The sequence below is a fragment of the Gracilinanus agilis genome, chromosome 4 (genome assembly GCF_016433145.1).
Source record: "Gracilinanus agilis isolate LMUSP501 chromosome 4, AgileGrace, whole genome shotgun sequence".
In the NCBI taxonomy this organism is placed as follows: Eukaryota; Metazoa; Chordata; class Mammalia; order Didelphimorphia; family Didelphidae; genus Gracilinanus; species Gracilinanus agilis.
Window position 1 is genome coordinate 141,948,711 of NC_058133.1, and position 22,400 is coordinate 141,971,110.

Consider the following 22,400-nt stretch of genomic DNA (forward strand, 5'->3'; position numbering starts at 1 on the left):
GGAAACGTCCTTCTCATTTAGGAACCTGTACAGTTCCGTGATTTGCATGCCAAGAGATTCCTATGTGGTGTGTCTTATCAGCTTTGTGTCTTGAGGGTGCACTGTCGTAGTTCCCATTCTTAACTGATTTTTAAAGGCTTTCCTTGTACATGACAGATTTGTATTTAGGTCAGTAGGAGTTCTCTCCAATTCACATGTAGAATCCTTCTGGAGGGGCCTCTCAGGGGTCTATCATCTTCAACCTGGCTAGTTTCTGATTTTATCTCATAGGCTGAAATGTGTAAACTGGCATAGTTCTTGTGACTGGGCCACATAAAAGCACTGCCTTTGGGGCCAATTATATTCAAGCATACTTAAAGATTGCCTATTATACAGTCTGATCTAAAGGCATTCTCACATCTGCTTTCTTGGAACCTCTGGAGTTGATGGTTTCAACAGAACAAAATTTAAAAAGCCCTAAAAGATTCTCATAAAAGATGTTTAAACTGATGCTGTTAGAGCAAAATTAGAGATAATTATTGAACTATTCTACAGGACTATCTCTGAGGGGTTCCTCAGGATGGAGCCTGAAATTTTTCTGAGCCTGAATAGAACCACTTTAGATTTTGACATTTTTTAGACACAGAGACTTAAATGTTTTCTGGATATATTCAAGTCACTGCCTCCAAACTTGACCTGGATTGATTTTTGACTAAACACAGCCATATTGCATTATAACCAAAGTAAAAATAAAAAAATTACAGGTCAGGGATTTGGGGCATCAGAAGAGCCCCAAAGTGAAAGATAGGCTTCAGGGTAGCCTTGGATTCTAGCGTCTTAAGTGCTGTGTCCAAAGAAAGAGTGCTGGAATTGGAGTTTAAACCCTGGTTCTGCCATTTCAACTATATCACCTTGGGTAAGTCATTTCTCCTTCCTGGTCTTCGGTTCATTATCCATAAAATGGGGGTTGGGGTTGGATTAATAACCAGCTCTACATTGGTGTTTCTATAAAATGTTCATATGCCACACTGACACTTTTTTCCATTTCAAAACATGTTAGTGTTGAGTGTCCTGAAGCATAAACTTAGGTTACTTCTGTTGAATGTTGGACTAAAACACCTAATCTCTTTGGCCCAAACTGCCTCCTCATCTGAAAAGGAGTGGTTTGGGCTCGGTTCTTTCAGCACCTTATCTTGGGATGGGCCCCAGTCTTTTAAACTCTATTCTGGGACCAGGAGACCATGCCATCCTTGGTGCAGATTTCTCTCCGAGGTCTCCTACCCAGGCACTGAGCATTGATGAAGGTGGCTACAGAGAAGAGGGGTGTTGTGGGAGACGGGTCTGGTTTTTGTTACAATTTCTCTGTTCTGAAATGGGTGCTTTTGGGGGGTGTCTGTTAATCATAAGGTAAAAAAGGAAACAGTAGAATTAGAGGCTAAAAAATGGTCAATTTTATTTAATTTTACACACATCATAAAAAGTATACAAGTGATCATTACAAAAGCAGCTTCCAACCAGGGCTGAAAGCTGCCGGGCAGCCAGAGAGCCGTTCCAGCCCAGGTCCCCGCAGGGCACTCCAGGAGAGTGGCACGACCCCAGTTCCACGGGAGCCTGTCCCCACGCAAGCTGGCGTGTTAAGACACAAAACGGGTGAATGGAGGCATCTCTTTCTTTGTCAACGGTTTATTTCTGTGTTTCACCCAGGTCTGCAATTAGATTGTGGCGCGGAGCAACTAGAAGGCAAACAATAATAAGCAACGTTAGTTTAAATGCTCAGGTTCCCTTAACTGCCTTGTGACTAACTTCCTGGTAGAATCACCGCTTCCTGTGGCTCAGTTCTCAGAAAAGTAAGTTTCAGAGGTTAAAAGAGTGGAATCGCATATAAACAAGTGCTCTCTCCATGACGGGTGCTTCCTCTTGACCTTGCTGCCTACAGATCAAAGACTTTGCTCCCAGCTAAGTACAAACTAAACTATTTTGATTTTAATGTTCCAAACCTGAAAAACAACCTGTGTCCTGGAAGTGTCTGTGGGCCACATAAATCAGCCTGATCTGGCTCTGGGGTCTGGCCAGACCGCTGCTGCTTTCCCTTTCCAGGAATGAAGACTTTGGTTGGTTTGGGCGAGCCCCTGTTTACTGAAAGCTGTTCAGAAGGGACAGAGGAGGAGGGCAAACTGGAGAAAAACAGGACGTGGGGCCACCACTTTGAGGCTCCCTCTCCCCCTTCCCAGTGAAGCCTTTCCTGTGCCTGGGGGAGAGGATTTCGTGCTTGTTTATCATCAAACTGTACTGGGTGATTTCCTTACAGAGGCTTAAATGAGCAAGATCCATTTTTTAAGACTTTTTTAAGCCCTCAGAAAACCTGAAAAGAAACTTGGAAGCTTCCTTTTAATGTTTGACTCTGGCTAAGACAGTCCCCAACGTGCAGTGTCTTAGCATCAGGACTGCAGGGTACCGTTAACAGATACTATTATAGCAAATCTGTTCATCGGTTCATTTAAAAAACATTCACTGAACATCTATTAGGTGAAAGACATTGTGAGAGAAACAAAAATAAAACAGTCCCAACGCTCAAAACACCTAGTAATATTTCCTAAAAAGAATGCCCAACAAGGGAAAAGGGTTAAGAAGTCAGCAACCAAGTATTACAAGCACCTGGGATTGGCTGTGCTCCTCAGTTAAATTGGGAATTTTGCACTTGCAGTGAAAGACAAGGCTGCATCTCTCTGCATGAGCAGGATTTTACATACTGGATCGAGTCCGCCCCAGGCAACATCGCAGGTATAGAACCAATGCTATTTCATTTAGTGAGCAATGTTCATTTATTAGGAGTTTCCAAAAATGAGCAAACAGTTAAGGATTCAGAATTTAGGTCTCGATACTTAGGAACCAAAGATTATAAAAACCAACTTAAAAAGGATGTTGTTTTTTAAAAAGTGAGATGCTAATTTTCATTTGGGGGGAAGGGCATAAATTCTATAGCCTGAATACATAGAGTGTGTTATTGTATTAAAGTTCTTGCTCAATAAAATGTATACTTCTGGATAATGAGAATACAAAGACAGGGATGACTGTTCTCAAGGAGCTTAACATTTTATAGAAGAAAGGACAAGTGATAAGCACAAAGGAGAGGTCCAAGCAAAATGCTTTGAGAAATTTTGGGGGGGAAAAAGATCTCTTTCAGCCAAAGGGTACATGAGCATGGGCTATGGTCATGCCTGTCACTAGGTCATTAAAGGAAAAGAGATGTCTGTCTCTTTATTCTCTTCTCCTGACGGATAAGACCAACAGACTCTGGCAGGGCTCTGGGCCTCCATCCATCCTGTCCACACTTGATGTTTTGGATCTGCTTTGCCCTAAAGCTGAGCCTAGATGCAAGCAGAGACCTCGCTTTGTAGCCTTTTCTTCATCCTCCTCTTCAAGGAAAATTCACAAGGATGATTGTCCAGGTAAGTTCAGCTGGGCCTAAGAGATGTAAACCAGTGCAGTGCTCTTTCCAGGAATAATTATGTGTCTTTATATCTCTAGGATTATTAAGAGCTTTATTTTTTTTTGTCACAATAGAAGTCAAAATTGATAGATTTGTATCCTCTTGACTTAATGTTTCCCTTTATGTGCAGTTGTGTCCTAGTAATTTATCATAACCTGCCCTGTTCTCTGCTAGCATTGAGACCTCTGCACCATAACAGATAACCTTCCACATAGGTAGCCTCCCTACAATCCCACAGAAGTGAGAGTCTTGGCAGGAACTAAGAGGATGGTCCCCCTGCTAGGGGCCTTGAAAGGTCTGTTGCTTCTTTGGCAATTTTCTTTTTAATGTGGATCTTGTTGGATTTGGTTTGATTTTCATGGTGATGGTACTTATTCTCTTTTTTAAAGACCCATCCACTGTAGGATAGAGTAAAAGTCTCTGCAGGGAACAGCATTCCTCATCAGTCTTGCCCACTTACTCCAGGGGCGCAGAGATGTGTAACTGACAAAAACGCATGTCTTTTAGACTTGGGGTCCAGAAGACCTCCGTTCAGTTACTGAATTTACTAGCTCTGCTGCCCCAGGCAAGTCTCAGTTTCCTCATCTATAAAGCTTCTGCCCACCCATTGAAAAGGCAAGAAAAATGAAATAAAGATGTATTTCCTACACTCAGAATTCAACAGTTCTCACTTATCTACTATTTTGACTTTTTTTTTGTTTTAATTTTTTCCAGAATACATGGCAATACAATTGTTAATAACTTTTCTGAAATTTTGTAATTCATGTTCTCTCCCTTCCATGTCTCCCCACTCCCCAAGAAAGGAGGGAGTAATATGATATAGTTGTACATTTGTTATCATTCGATCCATATTTCCACGTTCATCCTGTTGTGAAGGAAGACAAATCATTTACACTAGAGAAAAATTCATGGAGGAAATAAAGTGAAGAATGTTATACTTCAGTCTGCATTCAGACTCCATCAGTTCCTTCTGTGGTGGTAGATAACCCTTTCTGTCAGGAGTCCCTGGATCCTTGCATTGCTGATAATAGTTTAGTCATTCGCAGGGGATCCTTGTACATTATTGCTGTTATTGGGAACAATGTTTTCCTGGTTCTTCTCACTTCACTTTGCATCACTTTATAGAAGACTTTCCAGGTTTTTTTTTTGTTTGTTTTTTTTGTGATCATCTTGTTCATTTCTCATGGCAGAGTGGTGTTCCATTACAATGATATACCACAACTTGTTCGGCCATTCCCCAATTGATGGGTAACGCTTAAGTTTCCAGTTATTTGCCCCCACAAAAAGAGCTGCTATAAATATTTTTGTACAAGTAGGTCCTTTTCCCCTATCTTTGATCTCTGTTCTCCAGGTCTCACTTATCTTCGATCTCTCCCTGTCTGCTGACTCCTTTTCCTATTGTCAGTAAACATTCCTATGTCTCCCCCATACTCAAAAAAAACCTCACTTGAGCCTTGGATTCCATACCCACAATTTTCCTCTCTCTTCCACCCTTTCTGGTTAAACTCCTTGAAAGAGACATCTACAACGGATGCCTCTGCTCTTTCTTCCTTCATTTCCCCTGAAACTGCTCTTTCCAAAGTTACTAGGGATCCTTAGTTGCCATATCAAACGGACGTTTTTCAGGCCACATTCTTCACGATCTCTCTGTAGCCTTTGACACTGTTGATCACCTTCCCTCCTTCTCTTTGAAAATCTCCTTTTTATGTTTTTTTTGGGACACCGCTCTCTCTTGGGTCCCCTACTTATGAAACTGCTCCTCAGTCTGCTCTGCTGGGTTCTTATCCAGGTCATGCCCTCCAGCCCTGGGTGTCCCTGAGCCCTCTCCTCCTTCTGTACTCTCTGAAATCACTTGGACTTGATTATCTTTAGGCTACTCATCTCAAACCTACCTATCTTCACTAACCTTTCTGCTGACTTGCAGGCATGTCAGACCAGAAGTCCAGGAGCCTTCTTAAAGTCAACATGTCCAAGACTTAGCTCAGTATCTTTCTCCCCAAGCCATCCTACCTCCCAATGCATCCTCCTCCTGCCGAGGGCACACCATCCTTCCAGAGCCCTAACCCCCTCCCCCAATCTCTGGCCAAGACCTGTAGATGTGCCTTTGCAGCATCTCTTAAATACACCCCCTTCTCTTTTAATATTGCTGCCACCCTGCTACAAGTCCCTCATTGTCCCTTCATCTAGACCAGTGATGGTGAAACTTTTAGAGACCACGTTCAACCTTGTGCCAAATGTGAGCCCCCCACCTTGCCCCAGACAGAGGAGGAAGGAGGAAGTGTGCCCATAGGGCTCCTGGGAAGAGGGGTGGATGATGGGAGAAATGTCCTTAGGTGAGGGGGAGGGGAGCAGCCTCCTCCGGCACATGTGCCATAGGTTTGCCAACATGGCTTTAGACTGCCCCAGCCTGATGATTGGTCTACAAGCCTCTCCCCACTTTGGCTCATCCTCAGTTCAGCTGCTGAAGTGATTTTCTTAAAGCATAAGGCCAACCATATCATCACCCACTCCTTAAACCCCAGTGATTCCATCTCCTCCAGAATCAACTGCAGAATCAATTTTCTGCTCAGCATTCAGAGCCCTTCAGACCTACCTACCGCCACCTCCACCCTTCCGGTATTCTTTTACTGCCCCCCCCCATTTGTAACTTCAGGACTTAGCATGGTGCTGTGCACCCAGCAGGTGCTTAATAAGTGCTCACTGGATAGTCAATTCAGGATTATGGGGGAGACCACTGAGGACTTCTATAGCTCACGCTTTCAGCAAAGTGCATTCGGATTTACCTCTTCTGCTCTGTTTCAATGCTAGTCAGGAACGGCGTGTTACGAGTTTGCCATTTCGCTTCATCCCCCTTCTGGCCATTTGCTGTCCTGGAAAGGAGGATGAGCACGGACTTCCCTCCCGCTCTGTTTTCCATCTCGTTATTCATTCTAGAAGCTTCATAATACCAACTCTTGTCCTTAGGAAGAGGCGAGAAAGGGCGCCAGGCGTTCTGCCTTCCCCATCCAAAGGCGCACAGACCCAGACCCACAACGCCTGCCATCTTCAGGCCAAGCTGCACAGAATCTCACCTAGGATTAGAGCAGGTAGAGGGCCCGAAAGAGTGCGTGGAGCCACCGCTGGCATCGCCACGATGAAGGCTTCGCTTCGGTGAGGGGGTGTCGGGAGACGGGATCAGACGTCTGATGCCTAACACCGGGGGCAGCTTTAGGTTCTGAGGAATCCCAAACTGTCAAAAACTCGCTTGCCCTGCAGGGCCTCCGAAGCTTTCCTTTTTTCCGTGACACGCTCTTTTTGTGCCTTGTATTAAATCTAGTATGCCTTGACCCGGGACCTTGAGAAGGCATCTAGTCCAGCCCTCTTACGTCTGGGCGGAGGAGAGGAGGGCATCGGACGTGGCCGGGGGTGCTCGGCTACTTTCCCCCTCCTGGTACGTGCGGGCCAAAGAGGGCTCCTTCCGCAGCTGGAAGCATCCTGAGGACACTTGAATCTTGCAGGCTTCCTAGAATCACAGAAGTCACAAGGACGTTCTCGGCACAGGGCAGGTGTCTGTGTTGTGATATGAACCACGTTTCCATGGTAAATAGATTTTTCAGAACTCCCGAGGGCTAGACAGTGTCTCTGACAGCAGAGAGTGGTGCCTCTGGCTGCCTCATGTTTGAGAGCGTTAAAAATAAAGGCAACGTTGACATTTGGGGTTGTAATGTGATGGAATTGCAGTCTTTTAAAGGCAAGAACCACTTATCTCGCTACATGTAATATTCAGTGTTTTGTTCACTTGTCTAATTGGATTAAAATATTTAGCTCCCTTTAAAATCTTGATTGTGAATTTATATTGCAAAATGTAATGTCTGACTTGGGAAGCAATAGATGGAACAAATGTATCTGAAGCAATATAAAATTCAATTTATTTTCCTTGCATGATGCTTGGTTTGAAATTACTCACTCTTGGGCAAAATGAACTGTCAAAGGAAGAGCATGTTTGGCTTAAATGGAATCCTCTGTGCATTTCAATATTAATTATGCATAAAGCCCCAGTTTTTAAAAAGTTGCGAAAATGTACAGCATTTGAGATTTGTGTGGCAACTTCTTAGCAGGTCAGATGATCTTGAAATTTGAAATGCAGTGAAGGGGTCTTACTTCTGCCTTCAAAAGCACCCTGGCAGCAGGGAGTTAATGACATTTTAGCTGCATATGTTCAAGTTTATTTTAAAAAATATGCAACAGTCACTTTGGTTGACAGTGTCTTGTACACAGTTTTGAAAGAATCAGGGCAAACTTTAACAGAGTCAGTTTTTATTTGAAAAATATTTTCTGGGAATGTATCAGTGTTTATTTTTGAGACTGACAATTCGGGTGAAAATCAGAATAAAAACAAAAAAACAACAATTTGGTTGAAATCAAATTGTTTGTTTTCATCTATTTGGAATTCTTTCCAAAAAAATCTTGATTCAGGAGGAGGCTTTTTTTGAGTTTATTCAGCGTATTTGCTGTTCTATTCGAGCACCATCTGTCCTGCAGGTAGCTAACTTTAGGAAAGATCCTGAGGCAGCTGGCTGAGGAGCGGAGGGCTCTCAGGAGGCAAGCCGCTGTGGCTGTGGCATGGCTCAGGGAAACTAAGGCATGATCTCTTGGGTGTCCTCTCTCTAATACTTGGCTAACTCACCCTGGTAAGGGCCTCCTACAAAACTTCCTCGTTGTGGCATTGTCTGAAGTCTGTGTGTTTTTTTCAACTTTTAACATCCTCAATGATCATCTCTTTTCTTTCATTGGATAAGTTGTGGATCGTTTATTGATTGGTTTGGAATCCTGAGATAATGTGGATCATTTTGAATATGGTCATAGAGCTACCACTGGTACTGTGCACATGTTTAATAAAAATGGAAAACAAGATTGTTGAGGGTATCAAAAAGCCACAAACTTAGGTGACTGAGTACAAAAGAGCCAGTTTCAAAATCCTTTCTGGGATAACATAAAAATGGCTGCGAATGAAGAGACTTAAAGGGAATGACTTCCCAGAACACAGTAGATGGGATCAAAGAGCCTGTCTAGGATGTTGTTTACCAGAAAATGCAAAAAGCAAAATAAGTGAAGCCATATCCAATTTAAAGAAAACAGTTAACTATACATTTTAAGAAAATCCTGCAAATATGTAGATCGCTTCTGTTCTTTTTCCCCCTTCCAGATGTCCCCTGGGAAAAGAACTCTGACGTCCCCACCAGCTGGTTCCCCACTTCCTGGGCAGCTGTTAAAGCCTGCAGGCTTTGACCCCGAGCCCAGCTGTGAGGCCCCCCCGTCTCCGGCATCCCTTATTCTAGAGCACTCTTACCTTCCGTAAGAGGCCCCGACGTCCCCACGTTGTCCAAAGGGAAAGTGAGGCTGAGAATGTTAGAGGAGGAACCCCAACTTCAAACTTATATTGGCAAAAGGAGCAGAAATGGAGAAACAAGTTGGTGTATCGTTTCTGGAGATTCATTATTGCTGCAGTAACTCCTACAAGGGCCAATGCTGCCATTTTTATAAGATTTGGAAATCTCAGTTGGAAGAGAAGCTCTGAAGCTGCCCGAGCCCGGCCCACCAGCCAGCCCGCTGCCCAGGAGAGCCCTGGAGAGGCTGCCCACGAGCAACGGAGGAAGCGGAGCTTCCCTGGGCCAGGCGTCCTGCGCTTCACATTCCAAAGTTTAAACAGAAACCATTTCAGATAATGCAGCCTAATTCTACCCTTTTGAACTGAGCACAAAAACATTTTCACTCTCTACTTCCTGAGCCCAAAATAAAGCCAGAGAGACAGAACCCATCCAGGAGGCTAGACGGGGACACGTCGTGCCTCGAGCTGGAAGAAGGTCTGCCCATGAGACGACAGGAGGACGGAGAGGAGAGGACCCAGAGCGCGCAGTGCTTGCCACAACGTCCCCATCATCGTAGAACATGGACACGACCTCTGTTTTTTTTGCTGGTGGTGCCGGTGCCGGCGCCGGCCTGTATTGGAACGGTCACCCGCCCTCCGGCCCACACTGCTCGAAGGGAGGGCAGAGAGAGTGACTGGAGGGTCTCATCCGCCACGTTAAGAGGGCCCTTTGCTTTAGGCGACATGGCAACCGAAATTTTAAAATGTGGGCGTCAGAAATAACGTTGGCTCCGTGTAAATGTTCTGTGTCGTTCTAGGCACTTCCTCTAACTGTGAAAGCAGAAGCCCCGGCACTGATGAAGAAGCGCCACTAGGCAGCATCGCCTCGTGAGGCTGAGGATGGTGTAGGGCCACGACTCGAACCCAAGCCTCCTGCCTCCCTCCCGGGCCCAGCTTTGCTCCGTCTCCCTCATAATCGCTCATGTCGAACCTAAGCGGGGCTCTTCCCTGGCTTCAGAGGAGAGCCCGCCGCAGCCAGCAGAGACAAATAAAGAGGCAACATTGCTGACAACAATGGCTGTCGCGCTCTCGCTTCCAGGCTGTCAGGGTGCCTTCGTGAGAAAGGGATCCTGAAGGAGCAGAGCGGGCGCGGCTTCGTGTTCCATAGCTGCCTCGCTCCCTCTCAGGCGCGCCAGGCCCTTCTGCACTCCAGAATCCATCCCGGGAGGCTGAAGCGCGCTGACATTCCCCAAGTCAAGCCTGATGCCATCCCTGGTGACAAACAGCTGAGAGCTTCAGAGCTGGACGGCTGCCTCCTCTCCCAGCGCTCGAGATCGCTGCACAACCCAGCCAACATTTCTCTCTCCCAAATTTCTTTTGTCATGTTCCGATTAAAATAACTCCAAATATCTGAATCTGAAAGGTTCCTTTAGGGATGAGCCAGATGGGCCGGGATCAGAGAGCCTGAGCTGGTCACATCACGTCTTTGGCTTCAGGCGGGGGAAGAAGCCCGCAAGCTGCCTCCGGAGGCCTCACTGAGTTTCCAGTGCATCAATCGGAGGCCCTCGAAGTCCTCTCGGCAATGAGGGAATTCTGGAAGCCTTCAGAAAGGTCCCTAAAGCAGAGAGGATTTTAACAAAAAACCCGACGGTGCCCCAAGTGGGCAGCACTTGAGGATCAAGTGCAGAATGGGGTGCAGGCTGCGGTCTGGAGGCTCCCTCCCACCTCTCTGGGAATGGCCGCGGGCCACAGAGGGGCCAGAAGCCTTTGGGAAGGCGCCTTTCCTTCCCGGATGACACTGGCCGGGCCCAGAAGCACGGACACAACCTGGTGGCCCCCTTCCATCCCTCGGGGCCTGTGTGGAGGGGAGGAACACGCAGAGCATTCACACGGCAGCCCTCCGAGGCAGCGGGAGGAGCGTCTCTTAAAAATGAGGAGGAAACGGATGGGGGAGGCAGCTGGCAGCTCCCCAGCAGCGTCCTCCCTCCATGCAGCTCCAAACAGAACGGAGGCGGCGTGAGCGACACGGACCCCCGAGAAGCCGACACAGAGAGCCCCGCCCGGGAGGTTATCTGAACAGCCTCCGCTCGAATGGGCCCGGCCTGGTCCTGCCTCCCAGCGCAGGCCATCTCTGAAAGGATGGAGTAAATCTGTGTCCCAGGAGGTTCTTTTACAGCTATTGTCTATGAAGAATACAAATCTACTTACTCAGAGGAGAGCTTAAGCAGCCCCTGTGTGCAATCCTACTCAATCATGAAAACGGCTTCCAATGGCTGAACTCATCACCCTAAAAAACAGTTGTAACGGGCCGTAAGCACGGCTGCCGGGATGAGGACGTGGCCGGGCGGCCCTGCTGGAGGGGGCTGCTCCCATCGCTCTGCTGAAGCTCTGCTGAAGCAGATGGGCTTCTCTGCCTTTCTGAGCCTCCTCTTCCCCAGATATACAGCGGGGTCGGCTAACAGAGCTTGCTCTGCGTACCTCACGGGCCGCCGGAGCTCTCATTCCCCGCTCCCTGCCTGCACTCAGCCCGCCCCCTTCACCTCAGAGGGGGGTGACAGGAGACATTTTCATTAGGTGGGATAGTTTTGCTATTATACAGTGAAGTGGAAAGAGCACCAAGATCCACTCTGTAATTGGGAGTCTTCTCCAGAATCTTGGGGAATGGACCTACAGGATTGGGCCGGTCTGAGGACCCCGTGGTGCAGAAAAAGATCTGGGGGGCAGCTGGGTAGCTCAGTGGATTGAGAGTCAGGCCTAGAGATGGGAGGTCCTGGGTTCAAATCTGGCCTCAGCCACTTCCCAGCTGTGTGACCCTGGGCAAGTCACTTGACTCCCATTGCCTACCCTCACCACTCTTCCACCTAGAAGCCAATACACAGAAGTTAAGGGTTTAAAAAAAAAAAAATAAGATCTGGTGGCCAAGAAAAGCACAGAACTGGCGAGGCCCTGGGTTTAAACCCTGGGATTCGCCGTTGTTCACTGCCTTTGTAACCTGGGATGGGTCCCCTGTCACTTCCTGGGCAGCTCTGAGCCCCCCCCCCCCCCCGCTCCCGACCTAACGGATACTATGAGGTAGAACATAATTTAAGGGGATACAGGCCCGGGGATACAGAGCCGCTCTCATTCTGGGGTCAGAGTAAGAAATGCCACGGGAGAATCCTTACAAAATGTATTCATCTCCCTTGTACGTGAAGACCCCCTCGGCCCGAGTGACCAGGCCTGGGCAGGCAGCGAGCTTAGGGACCCGGGAGGAGGCCTCAGGCCCAGAACCAGAAAGACCCAGGAGAATAGTGGGTGTCCGAGGCAGGATCTGAGCCCAGGCCTCCAGGCCGGCTCTCCCTTCCCCAGGCCGGCTCTCCCTTCCCCAGGCCACTCTGCGCCTTTGGAGGCCGACACCTCACTCAGGCCCGGGGACACCTCGGAGCTGGGGCTGGCTCCGTCCCAGATCCTTCAGGAGAGGCAGAGCTGGGCAGAGACCCCAGAGCCCTGGATCTGGGGTTGGGCAAGCCTGGGTCGGGCCTGTATGTGAAGACTAATGGAGGGCTTCAGCCCAGTCCCTGTCCCCCGGCCTGGGGCAAAAAGCACTTTTCCCAACACAAACCCAAGAGTTATTGCTGCCATTTTAGAGACGGTGAAACAACCTCACAGAGGATCCTGAAATGCAGATCTTCCCTGTTGAGATCCCTGCCCAGCCCTTATCTGGCTTGTCTCTTAAGCTAGTGCTTGTACTGTCTGGTAGCGGCCAGGCTGTTCTAGTGGGTATAGAGAGAAGAGAATTGGACTTAACCAGGAGTTTGGGGTTCAAATGCTAGTTTTGACACTCGTTGTATGACTGGGCAAATTACTTTTCTTGGTCTCAGCTTCCTAAAAGGTAAAATGGAAATGTTTTCACTACTTACCTCAAAGGAAAGTGCTTTGTAAATCTTATTGCTAGAGACGAGTTTATTCATGTTAACATCAATGCAGCAGTACTAGACTGTAAACTCCCTGAGGGTTAGGGACTGTTACGGTCTGACACCACCTCAGATGTTTCTCGCGGTGCCTGCTGCCGTGCTGGGCCCGGGGTGACACCGTAGGATTCCTGGAGGCTTGGCTCTGTGCTTAGTTTTTAAGGCAGGGGTGGGGGGTACAGAGCTCCCGGGGAACATGGGAAGGAGGGGAGGGGCTTGGCAGGGAGGAGGAGAAGAGCCCCGCCCCCGCGCGTGCGCAACTTTGGCCTCTTCCTTGGCCCTCGCATTCTGCAGGTTTTCTTCCCTGATGCTTCTGGGCTTTTGACTGAGTACCTGGGATTTCAGGTTCTGAACTTCCTCCGCCAGGTTCTGCCGCTCCTTGAAAAGCTCGTTCTGCTTCTTGAGAAGCAGCACCAGTTGCTGGGCAGTGGTTTCACAGTGCCGGTCCAGCTGGTTTAATCTGGGGGAGAAGATGAGGAAATTAGAGGCGGCTGGAGAGCCTGCCTGGAGGAGGAGGAACCCGGAGTGTCCGCGGGACAATATGTGCAAAATCTAAACCCTTCAATGCCAACCTCAAAACGGGCCCTTCAAGGAATATCCAGAACGCACAGACCGATATCTGACCGGGGTTCAGAGACCTTGGAAACCCAGTCTACCACCCCACCGCACCCCCCATGTCGGAGCCCTCCTCCTCCTCTTCAAATGAGCGATAGGGCTGTAGCGCCTAGACTGCGCCTGTGAATAAGAACCAACACTGTAATATATCTGGCAGTTCTTATTCAGCCTCTGCTGAAAGACCTTTCTTTAGTGAGGGAGTGCCCGGCTCTGCCCACTCAGGTCCCGCCCTTACTTGGAGGAAGCACTCCCATTGGCTGTTGGTCAGAGGGGTGGGAAATGAGGAATGTCCTCAGCAAATGGAGAGGGGGAGGGAAGGGCTCCATCCCGGTGCTTCTGGCTTTCTAGTAAGGAACTCTGGGAGGGGAATTGCAGGTGTACCATAGGTTTGCCATCACTGCTGTAGAGCAGAGAGTCTTGTCCTTTTTGTCATAAAACATTTGGAAGTCTGAAGAAACCTATGGTCACATTAGCTTTTTGCTAAATATCACATAATATTGTGGGGAGATATTGGCCCACAAAAATACCCAGGTTTTTAAAACTTATATTTTTATATATTTTATATGTTTCCCTAATTATATGTAAAAACAAATTTTAACATGCATTCTTTGAAAATTTTGAGTCCCAAATTCCCTCCCTCTGAGGCTTCCTCTATCCTTGATAAGGCAAGCACCATAATATTATTTATGTGTATATAGCCCTACTAAACATATTTACATATTGATCATGTTGTAAAAGAAATCACATAAAAATTTTTTCAAATAAAGAAAAAAATTTAAAAGTATGCTTAAAATCTGTAATCAGACTACATCTGTATAGAATTTTTCATTATAAGGCCTTCAGAATTGTTTTGGGTCATTGTATTATGGAGAATAGCTACGTGACTTCCATTAGATTATCATAGTTTTATTCTTCCTGTGTATGTTTTCCTGGTTCTGCTCATTAAATGTTGTACCAATTAAAGTAAGTCTTTCCAGGTTTTTCTGAGGGTAGCCTGCTTATCATTTCTTACAGCATAATAGTATCCTATCAAATCATCTATTACAACTTACTCAGCCATTCCCCCAATTGATGGCCATCCCATCAATTTCAAATTCTTTGTCATCACCAAAAGAGCTGCTATAAATATTTGTTATATAGGTTCCTGTTCCTTTTTGTTTTTTATCTCTTTGGGATACAGACATGGTAGTAGTAGTTCTGGGTCAAAGGACATGATGTTTTTATAGCCCATTGGGTATAGATCAAAATTGTTCACCCGAATATTTCAATAATAATCCCAATTTGTCCATATCCCCTTCAATGTTTCTCATTTTCCTTTTCTGTCATAATGGTCTATTTTGGTAGGTGTGGGGTGATACCTCAGAACTGTTTTAATGAATTTTTCTCTAATCAGTAGTATTTTAGAACTTGCTTTTCGTATGTCTATAGATAGCTTTGATTACTTAGAAAACTGCCAGTTCATAATCTTTTGACTATTTATCAAGTAAGGGGTAACTTGTATTCTAATAAATTTGACTCAATTCTCTATATATTTAAGAGATAAGGCCTTCATTAGAGAAACTTGCTGTAATTTATTTACATTTATTATTATTCTCTGCATATTTCTCTCTATTGACCTTGTCCATCTTCAAAAGTGTTTCTCTTCTGATGACTGCTCCCCCAATCCACCCTCCCTTCTATCAGCTTGCCCCCTTTCCCATTCCCCTCCTACTTTCTTCTAAGATAGATTTTTATACCCAACTGAGTGTGTTATTCCCTTTCCCCTCCACTGTAAAAGCTCTTCTGTGACTCTTTTATGTGAGATAATTTATCCCACTCTACCTCCTCTTCCCCTTCCCAGTGCATTTGCCTTTCTCATCCTTTAATTTTATTTTTTTCAGATATCATTCCATCATATTCAATCTGTGCCCTCTATATATACTTCTTCTAACTGTCCTAATAATGATAAAGTTCTTCCCATGTAGGAATATAAACAGTTTAACTTCATTGAATTTCTTATTTCTCCTTCCTGCTTTTACCTTTTTATTATTCTCTTGAATTTCATATTTGAGAGTCAGCTTTTCTATTCAGCTTTGGTCTTTTCATCAGGTGTGCTTTTAAGTCTTTTATTTCATTAACATAGAAAAATTTCTTCTTGAAGGATTATGCTTAGTTTTGCTGGGCAGATAATTCCTGGTTATAATCCTAGCTCCTTTACCCTCTAAAACATCATACTCTAAGCCCTCTTTATCCTTTAATGTAGAAACTGCTAAATCTTGTGTGATCCTGACTGTGGCTCCATAATATTCAAATTGTTTCTTTCTGGCTGTTTGCTATATTTTCTTCTGGACCTAAGACTATTTAGAATTAGGCTGTAACAGGCTTGGGAGTTTTCATTTGGGAATCTCTTTTAAGAGGTGATTGGTGGATTCTTTCAGTTTCTATTTTATCATCTGGCTCTAGAACCTAAAAGTTTTCCTTGATAATTTCTTTTTTTTTTTTAAACCCTTGTACTTCGGTGTATTGTCTCATAGGTGGAAGAGTGGTAAGGGTGGGCAATGGGGGTCAAGTGACTTGCCCAGGGTCACACAGCTGGGAAGTGGCTGAGGGCCGGGTTTGAACCTAGGACCTCCTGTCTCTAGGCCTGACTCTCACTCCACTGAGCTACCCAGCTGCCCCCCTTGATAATTTCTTGAAAGATGATGTCTAGGCTCTTTCTGACCATGGCTTTCAGGTAGTCTAATAATACTTAATCTGTTTCCTTGGTCAGTTGTTTTTCAATGAAATTTTTCACACTTTTTCACTCATTTGATTGTTTATTGTTTCTGAATAGCTAATGGAGTCATTAGCTTCCATTTGCTCATTTCTTTTTAAGGAGTTGTTTTCTTCAGTGATCTTTTGTACTTCCTTTTCTATTTAGCCATTTCTTTTCAAGAAGTCTTTTACTTCAGTCAATTATTGTGCATCTTTTTCCATGTGGCCAGTTTAATATATACTTTTTTAAAACCATTACCTTCTATCTTGGAGTCAATACTGTGTATTGACTCCAAGGCAGAAGAGTGGTAAGGGTGGGCAATGGGGGTCAAGTGACTTGCCCAAGGTCACACAGCTGGGAAGTGTCTGAGGCCAGATTTGAACCTAGGACCTCCCTTCTCTAGGCCTGGCTCTCAATCCACTGAGCTATCCAGCTGCCCCCCCAGTTTAATATTTTAAGGAGTTCTTTTCAGTGAATTTTTGTATATCTTTTTCCATCTGGCCTATTCTAGTTTTTAAAGAGGTCTTTTCTTCACTGGATTTTTGGATCTCTTTTTCTATCAGGCCTAATCTGGTTTTTAAGGGATTATTTTTTCACTATTATTTTGTGTTTCCTTTACCAAGTCATGTTGACTCTTTTTCCATGATTTTCTTGCATTGTCCTCATTTCTTTTCCCAATTTTTCCTCTATCTCTCTGATTTTTAAAAGCCTTTTTGAGGTTTCCCAGGAATTCTTTTTTTTTTACCTAAAACTGATTAATATTTTTCTTTGAGGCTTTGGGTGTAGCCGTTTTGACTTTTTTTTTTCCTCCTTCTGAGTTTCTGTTTTGATCTTTCCTGTCACCATGGTAATTTTATGTGGTCAGGTTCGTTTTATGTCGTTTGCTCATATTTCTGGCCCATTTCTTGACTTTTAATCTCATATTAAAGTTAGCCTATCATTCTGGGGTTAAGGGATACTGTCCCAAGCTTCAGGTTTTTTGTGCAGCTGTTTTCAGAGCTATTTCTAGGAGGTCATAAGTTTTCAGTTCTTCCAAGGTGTTACAGTTTAAGAAGAGATGTGTTTACTACTCTCTTGGCCCGTGCTCTGGTCTGTGAACTACCACATGCACTCTCTTCTATCTTGGAACTGTGACCACTACCTTACAGCTTCAAGTGCTGGTGTGCTCGTGCTCCTCTTTGTCCTGCGACTGTGACCCAGCACAACAGGACCTGCATATGGGCAGTGCCAGCAGAGGGACCCCTGTAATGTCCTCAACAGGTGTCCAATCCATTTTGCCATGTGTGGGCTCAGCTCAGGAAGTTGCTGATGCCAATTCAGTTGCTCCCAAAGCCTGCTGCTAGCTTGCTCATCCCAGTGAAACAACTTTCTTGTCTACCTTCTGGTTGTCTTGAGTTAGAAAATTGCTTTACCCCATCCTTCTGGGGGTTCTGCCACTCTAGAATTCATTTTGAGGTTTTACTTTATAATTGTTTAGAAAAAAAATTGGAGACCTCAGGGAAGTCCCTGCCTCTTTTCTGCCATCTTGGCTTTACCCATTGATTCCCAGATCTCTTTCAGGTTGCTATCTGACCCCATTCCCCCATCTTATACTTGTGAAATTGCACTTTTGAACTCAGTACAAGCATTTATAATTACCAGCATTAAATGTTTAGGTGAGGTCTAACGTTCTAGTCCAGTGATAAGCAAACTATTTCCCTCAGCCAGATCCAGGCCATAGCTTGCCCGTCACTGCCTTAAGCAATTCTCTAATCACTACATCTGGATGTGGGGGTGTGCAGTGACTAGGGAATTGCTTAAGTCAGCGATGGGCAAACGAGGCCTGGATCTGGCCCATGGGGAATAGTTTGCCCATCACTGTTCTAGTCTATCAAGCCCTTTTTAGATTCCTCTCAGTTTTGAGTATAACACACACACACACACACACACACACACACACACACACACACACACACACACACACTCACAATAAAGGGTCCAGCACAGATTCCTAGGTCATTCCACTAGAGACCTGGCAAAGTGACATCGAACCATTAATGACTAACTACTTTTGCTGTCTGGTAGCTCAGCCAATTCAGAAACATCTGTCTACACTCCCATCCATCCCAGTGGTTCTGAAAGTGTGATCTGGGGGGCCTATGAGGATTTCTGAGACTTTTCCAGGGGACCTGTGAGGTCAAAACATTTCTCATAATAACACCAGGATGTTTCAATGTAGTATTGAGCTCAATATGATAAATTCTGAAAGATTACAACCGCAGATGAACAAAAGCTCTTGGGGAAGGGGGATATCCTCAATAATTTCAAAGAGGGTAAAGGAATCTTAAGACCAAAAAGTTTGAGAACCACTCATCTAGCCATATTGCTACATCTCTTCCAGAAGAATACCATGACATACTTTACCCAATGCTTCACAAAAATCAAGGTAAATATCTAAAACATTCTCCTTATCTATCAGATTAGTAATTCTTTTTTTTTAACATTTATTAATAATCATTTTTAACATGGTTACATGTTTCATGCTCCTATTTTCCTCTTCACCCCCCTCACTCCCCCCACCCATGGCCGACGCACTTTTCCACTAGTTTTGTCATGTGTCCTTGATCAAGACCAATTTCCCAATTGTTGGTGGTTGCATTGGTGTGGTAGTTTCGAGTCCACACCCTCGATCATGTCTGCCCCGACCCCATGCGTTCAAGCAGTTGCTTTTCTTATATGTTTCCTCTCCTGCAGTCCTTCCTCTGAATGTGGGTAACATTCTTTACCATAAATCCCTCAGAATTGTCCTGGGTCATTGTATTGCTGCTGGTACAGAAGCCCATTACATTCAATTTTACCACAGTATATCAGTCTCTGTGTACAATGTTCTTCTGGCTTTGCTCCTTTCACTCTGCATCTGTTCCTGGAGGTCTCTCCAGTTCGCCTGGAACTCCTCCAGTTTATTATTCCTTTTAGCGCAATAGTATTCCATCACCCGCATATACCACAGTTTGTTCAGCCATTCCCCAATTGAAGGACATACCCTCCTTTTCCAGTTTTTTGCCACCACAAAAAGCGCAGCTATAAATATTTTTGTACATGTCTGTTTATCTATGATCTCTTTGGGGTACAAACCCAACAATGGTATGGCTGGGTCAAAGGGCAGGCATCAGATTAGTAATTCTAAGAACAAGAACAAAAGAAGTTGTCAAACATCATTTTACCATTGTGGAAACTGAGGTCATCTAATTCACATGTGAACAAAAGTCACCCATTTATAACATCCCTGACAAAGCATCATCTAGCCACTGACTGCAGACATCCAGGAACAGGGACAAACTGGGACTTCTGGACAGCTCCAGGCATCAGGAAGCTTTCTTCATGGATCAAGACAAAATCTGCCTCTCTGCTTTATCATGTATGTGTGATGGAAACCCCTGAGACTTAACAGATGATGAGCTCATCTTCCCTTGATAGGCTATCAGCCAGCAATATGGAAGCGCCCTCAGGTACATGAGGTTCTTGGAAAAGACATCAATCAGCCTGACATTTGTCTCTCTTCACAAGCCTCCCAAAATCTGAGGGCGAACTGGGGCCATCTATAATGAAGTAACAATTAGAGAATTAAAAGCTGGGGGAGAGGGGGTCAAATATTAAAAGGAAAAAAGTGAAGATAGTAAAACTATCTTTATTTTTGAATTTACATGCTGAAAGAGGATGCATATCACATGATGCAAGGAGAGAGAAGATGCCAACTATGAACTAAATGTTTTCCATTATTAATTGCTTAGTCAGTCATGAGTTCCAGGACCCAAGTCTTCAAAGATTTGTTATTTGTTATTTCTGTTCCTTGGGCTTTCTACTTTCTGGATTTCCTAATTCAGTCAAACTCTAATCTTCATTTACTTATTGACGGCTTCCTCCTGCTAACAGGACACTCTTCTCACCCCTCTCTTTTAAACTGGACCAGAGATGAAGAATTTAGATAACACTTAACACTGGCATTTAGTCTTCAAAATCTAATCAGCAGATTCCAAAGAAATATCAAGGAAGGTAGCTTTTATTAATGGTGCAGTGCATCTAGATGCATTTTTGAAATCTTATGAACGTCATTACTGTGGAAAGGCTTAGAGATTTAAATATAGAGCACGATAGGAGTGCCCCAGAACACAAACTACAAGTCCTGGCCTCAGGACAGTTTTTCCTGAAGGCATATTTTTAACAATTCAGTTTACTCATTTGTAAAATAGGGATAACAACTTGTACTACCTATCTCCACCCAGATTGTTGTGAGCAAAGAGGTAAAAATTCTGTGTGAGATGCTATTGTGAACTGACCAGCACCACCAAGCATATATTCCATAGGTCCCTGCTGGTCAGTCCTAAACCAGAACAGAGGTCCTTGATCTTGACCCTGGCCACAATCAAAACATAAGTAGGGGAAGTACACAAACCACTTACTAAAGTGGTTTACACCTCCAGAAGTGACTGACTGCTTCCTGGGCAGTGCTAAGCAAATTAAAAGACTGCAATTGGTTCCCGTAAAGTGGAGGAAGAGACAGGAAGTGATGTGGAAAAAGGATTATTAAAGCCCTGAACTTCCTGTCCAAAGACACTTTCTCCTTTGGACTTTATGTTGGAGGAGCTCTAGCTTGGGACTTCGGCTTGAACTGGGTTCTGACTCTTGGACTGCTTCTGGTAAGATTGTTCTTAGATCTTCTGGTAAGTAAAAAAAGCTGCCCTCCTTTCCTGGCTTCTGGAGATACTAGCACCTGGAGAGGCCTCCCTCTTGGAGGAGGCTACGTGGATGAAACCCTTGTCTAATTCACCACTGCGCCCACCAGCTGGGGTTCCTGGAGCTCTGCTGGAGTGCAGCCAGGTGTCAGAGCAAATATTTAGTATGTTAGGTTACATATTTTATCTACCTTCTTTTACATTTCTCTATTTTCACCTTTTTCCTCTTTTTTTTTTGAAATAAAGCTGCTTAAAAGTCATTTTGATTTGAGCTGTATTAATTTTTAAAATTGTTGACCACATTCTCTTATATTTAATTCAACCATAAATTTAATCCCTACATTTCATTACAAAAATTTTGTAGCAGCACTTTTTGTGGCTATCAAAGAATTGAAAACAAAGTAGATGCCCATTGATTGGGAAATGGTTAATTGTGGTACACGAATGTAATGGAATATACTGTATGAAATGAATATGATCAATACAGAGTGGCATGGAAAGATTTACATAAACTGATGCATAGTGAAATATGTAGTCACAAAAGCAATATACACAACGACTACAACCATGTAAATGGAAAGAACCACAAAACAATAAAAAAATGAATGTTGTAAAATTATAGAGAACAAGCACAACTCTTTAGAAAGGTGAAGATAACTCTAATCCATTCCTTTGCAGAGATTACAGGTATACAAGTATATGCTGAATATATTTCCAGATTTTTTTGATGTATTGATTGGTTTTGCTGATTTTTTTCTTTTCCTCTTTGCTATCTAGAATGGCTCTCTGGCAGGTGAAAGGAAGGGACACTATGAGAAATATGATAACAGGTATCACTAGAAATTTATTTTAAGATAAAAATTTAAAAATATAAATATAATTAAAATTTTATTATATTATATATATATATTATAATATATATTTTATATTATACTATTAATAACATATATATTATAAAATAATAAAAACTTATTTTAAAATAAACCCAAGAATGGGAAGCAAACTATCCAAGGTCACATAACATCCCACTAAACTATCTCTTAACTCATTTCACTCTGGAAGCACGAACAGTTCTCAGTAGATGCTCTTTCCATGCTTCCACCCAAGGTTTCATTACTTTGCAAAGGGCGGAGGCACGGCATTTCAGAGACACTTACTTTCCTTCAGAGTGGTGAGATATTACGGAGCAAAAACTAAGAAGTTTAACAAAGATAAATGTAAAAGCGCAAGCCTGGGGAGGTACGAAGAAACAATAGTTCACTTGATAATCTGTGTCTTATAGAGCCCTGCAAAGGCAAGCAGAGGCAGTAGTATATGGCCTCCCCAAAGGGTAAAGCAACTTAAATCTGCATTAAGAGAGGCTCAGGGCTCAGGGACCAGATCATTTCTGAGATCTCCCTTAGCTCTAAATCATCTAATGCTCTGATGTCCATGGACAGAGCTCAGGATGTAAAGGAAAAATGATGCTGCAAAACAAGAAAATGCTAATCCCCTGGTATGTGAACAGAAGCCATTTAGTGACATTTATTCTATACCTGAGAGGAATAGAGAACCGGCTTTATAATCAGGAAAA

General features: G+C 44.2%; 1 protein-coding gene across 1 annotated transcript in view; it reads right to left on the reverse strand.

The window, feature by feature from the left end:
• Window positions 1-1,415: 1,415 nt before the first annotated feature.
• Window positions 1,416-22,400, reverse strand: part of SDCCAG8 (SHH signaling and ciliogenesis regulator SDCCAG8) — a 268,032-nt gene continuing 247,047 nt past the window's right edge. Inside the window, exons 19-20 of the mRNA XM_044673496.1 lie at window positions 12,716-13,226; window positions 1,416-1,712 (exon numbers count right to left, since the gene is read on the reverse strand). Coding sequence (XP_044529431.1) covers window positions 12,839-13,226 — 388 coding nt within the window. The 3' untranslated portion in view covers window positions 1,416-1,712; window positions 12,716-12,838. The remainder of the gene's footprint in view (window positions 1,713-12,715; window positions 13,227-22,400) is intronic.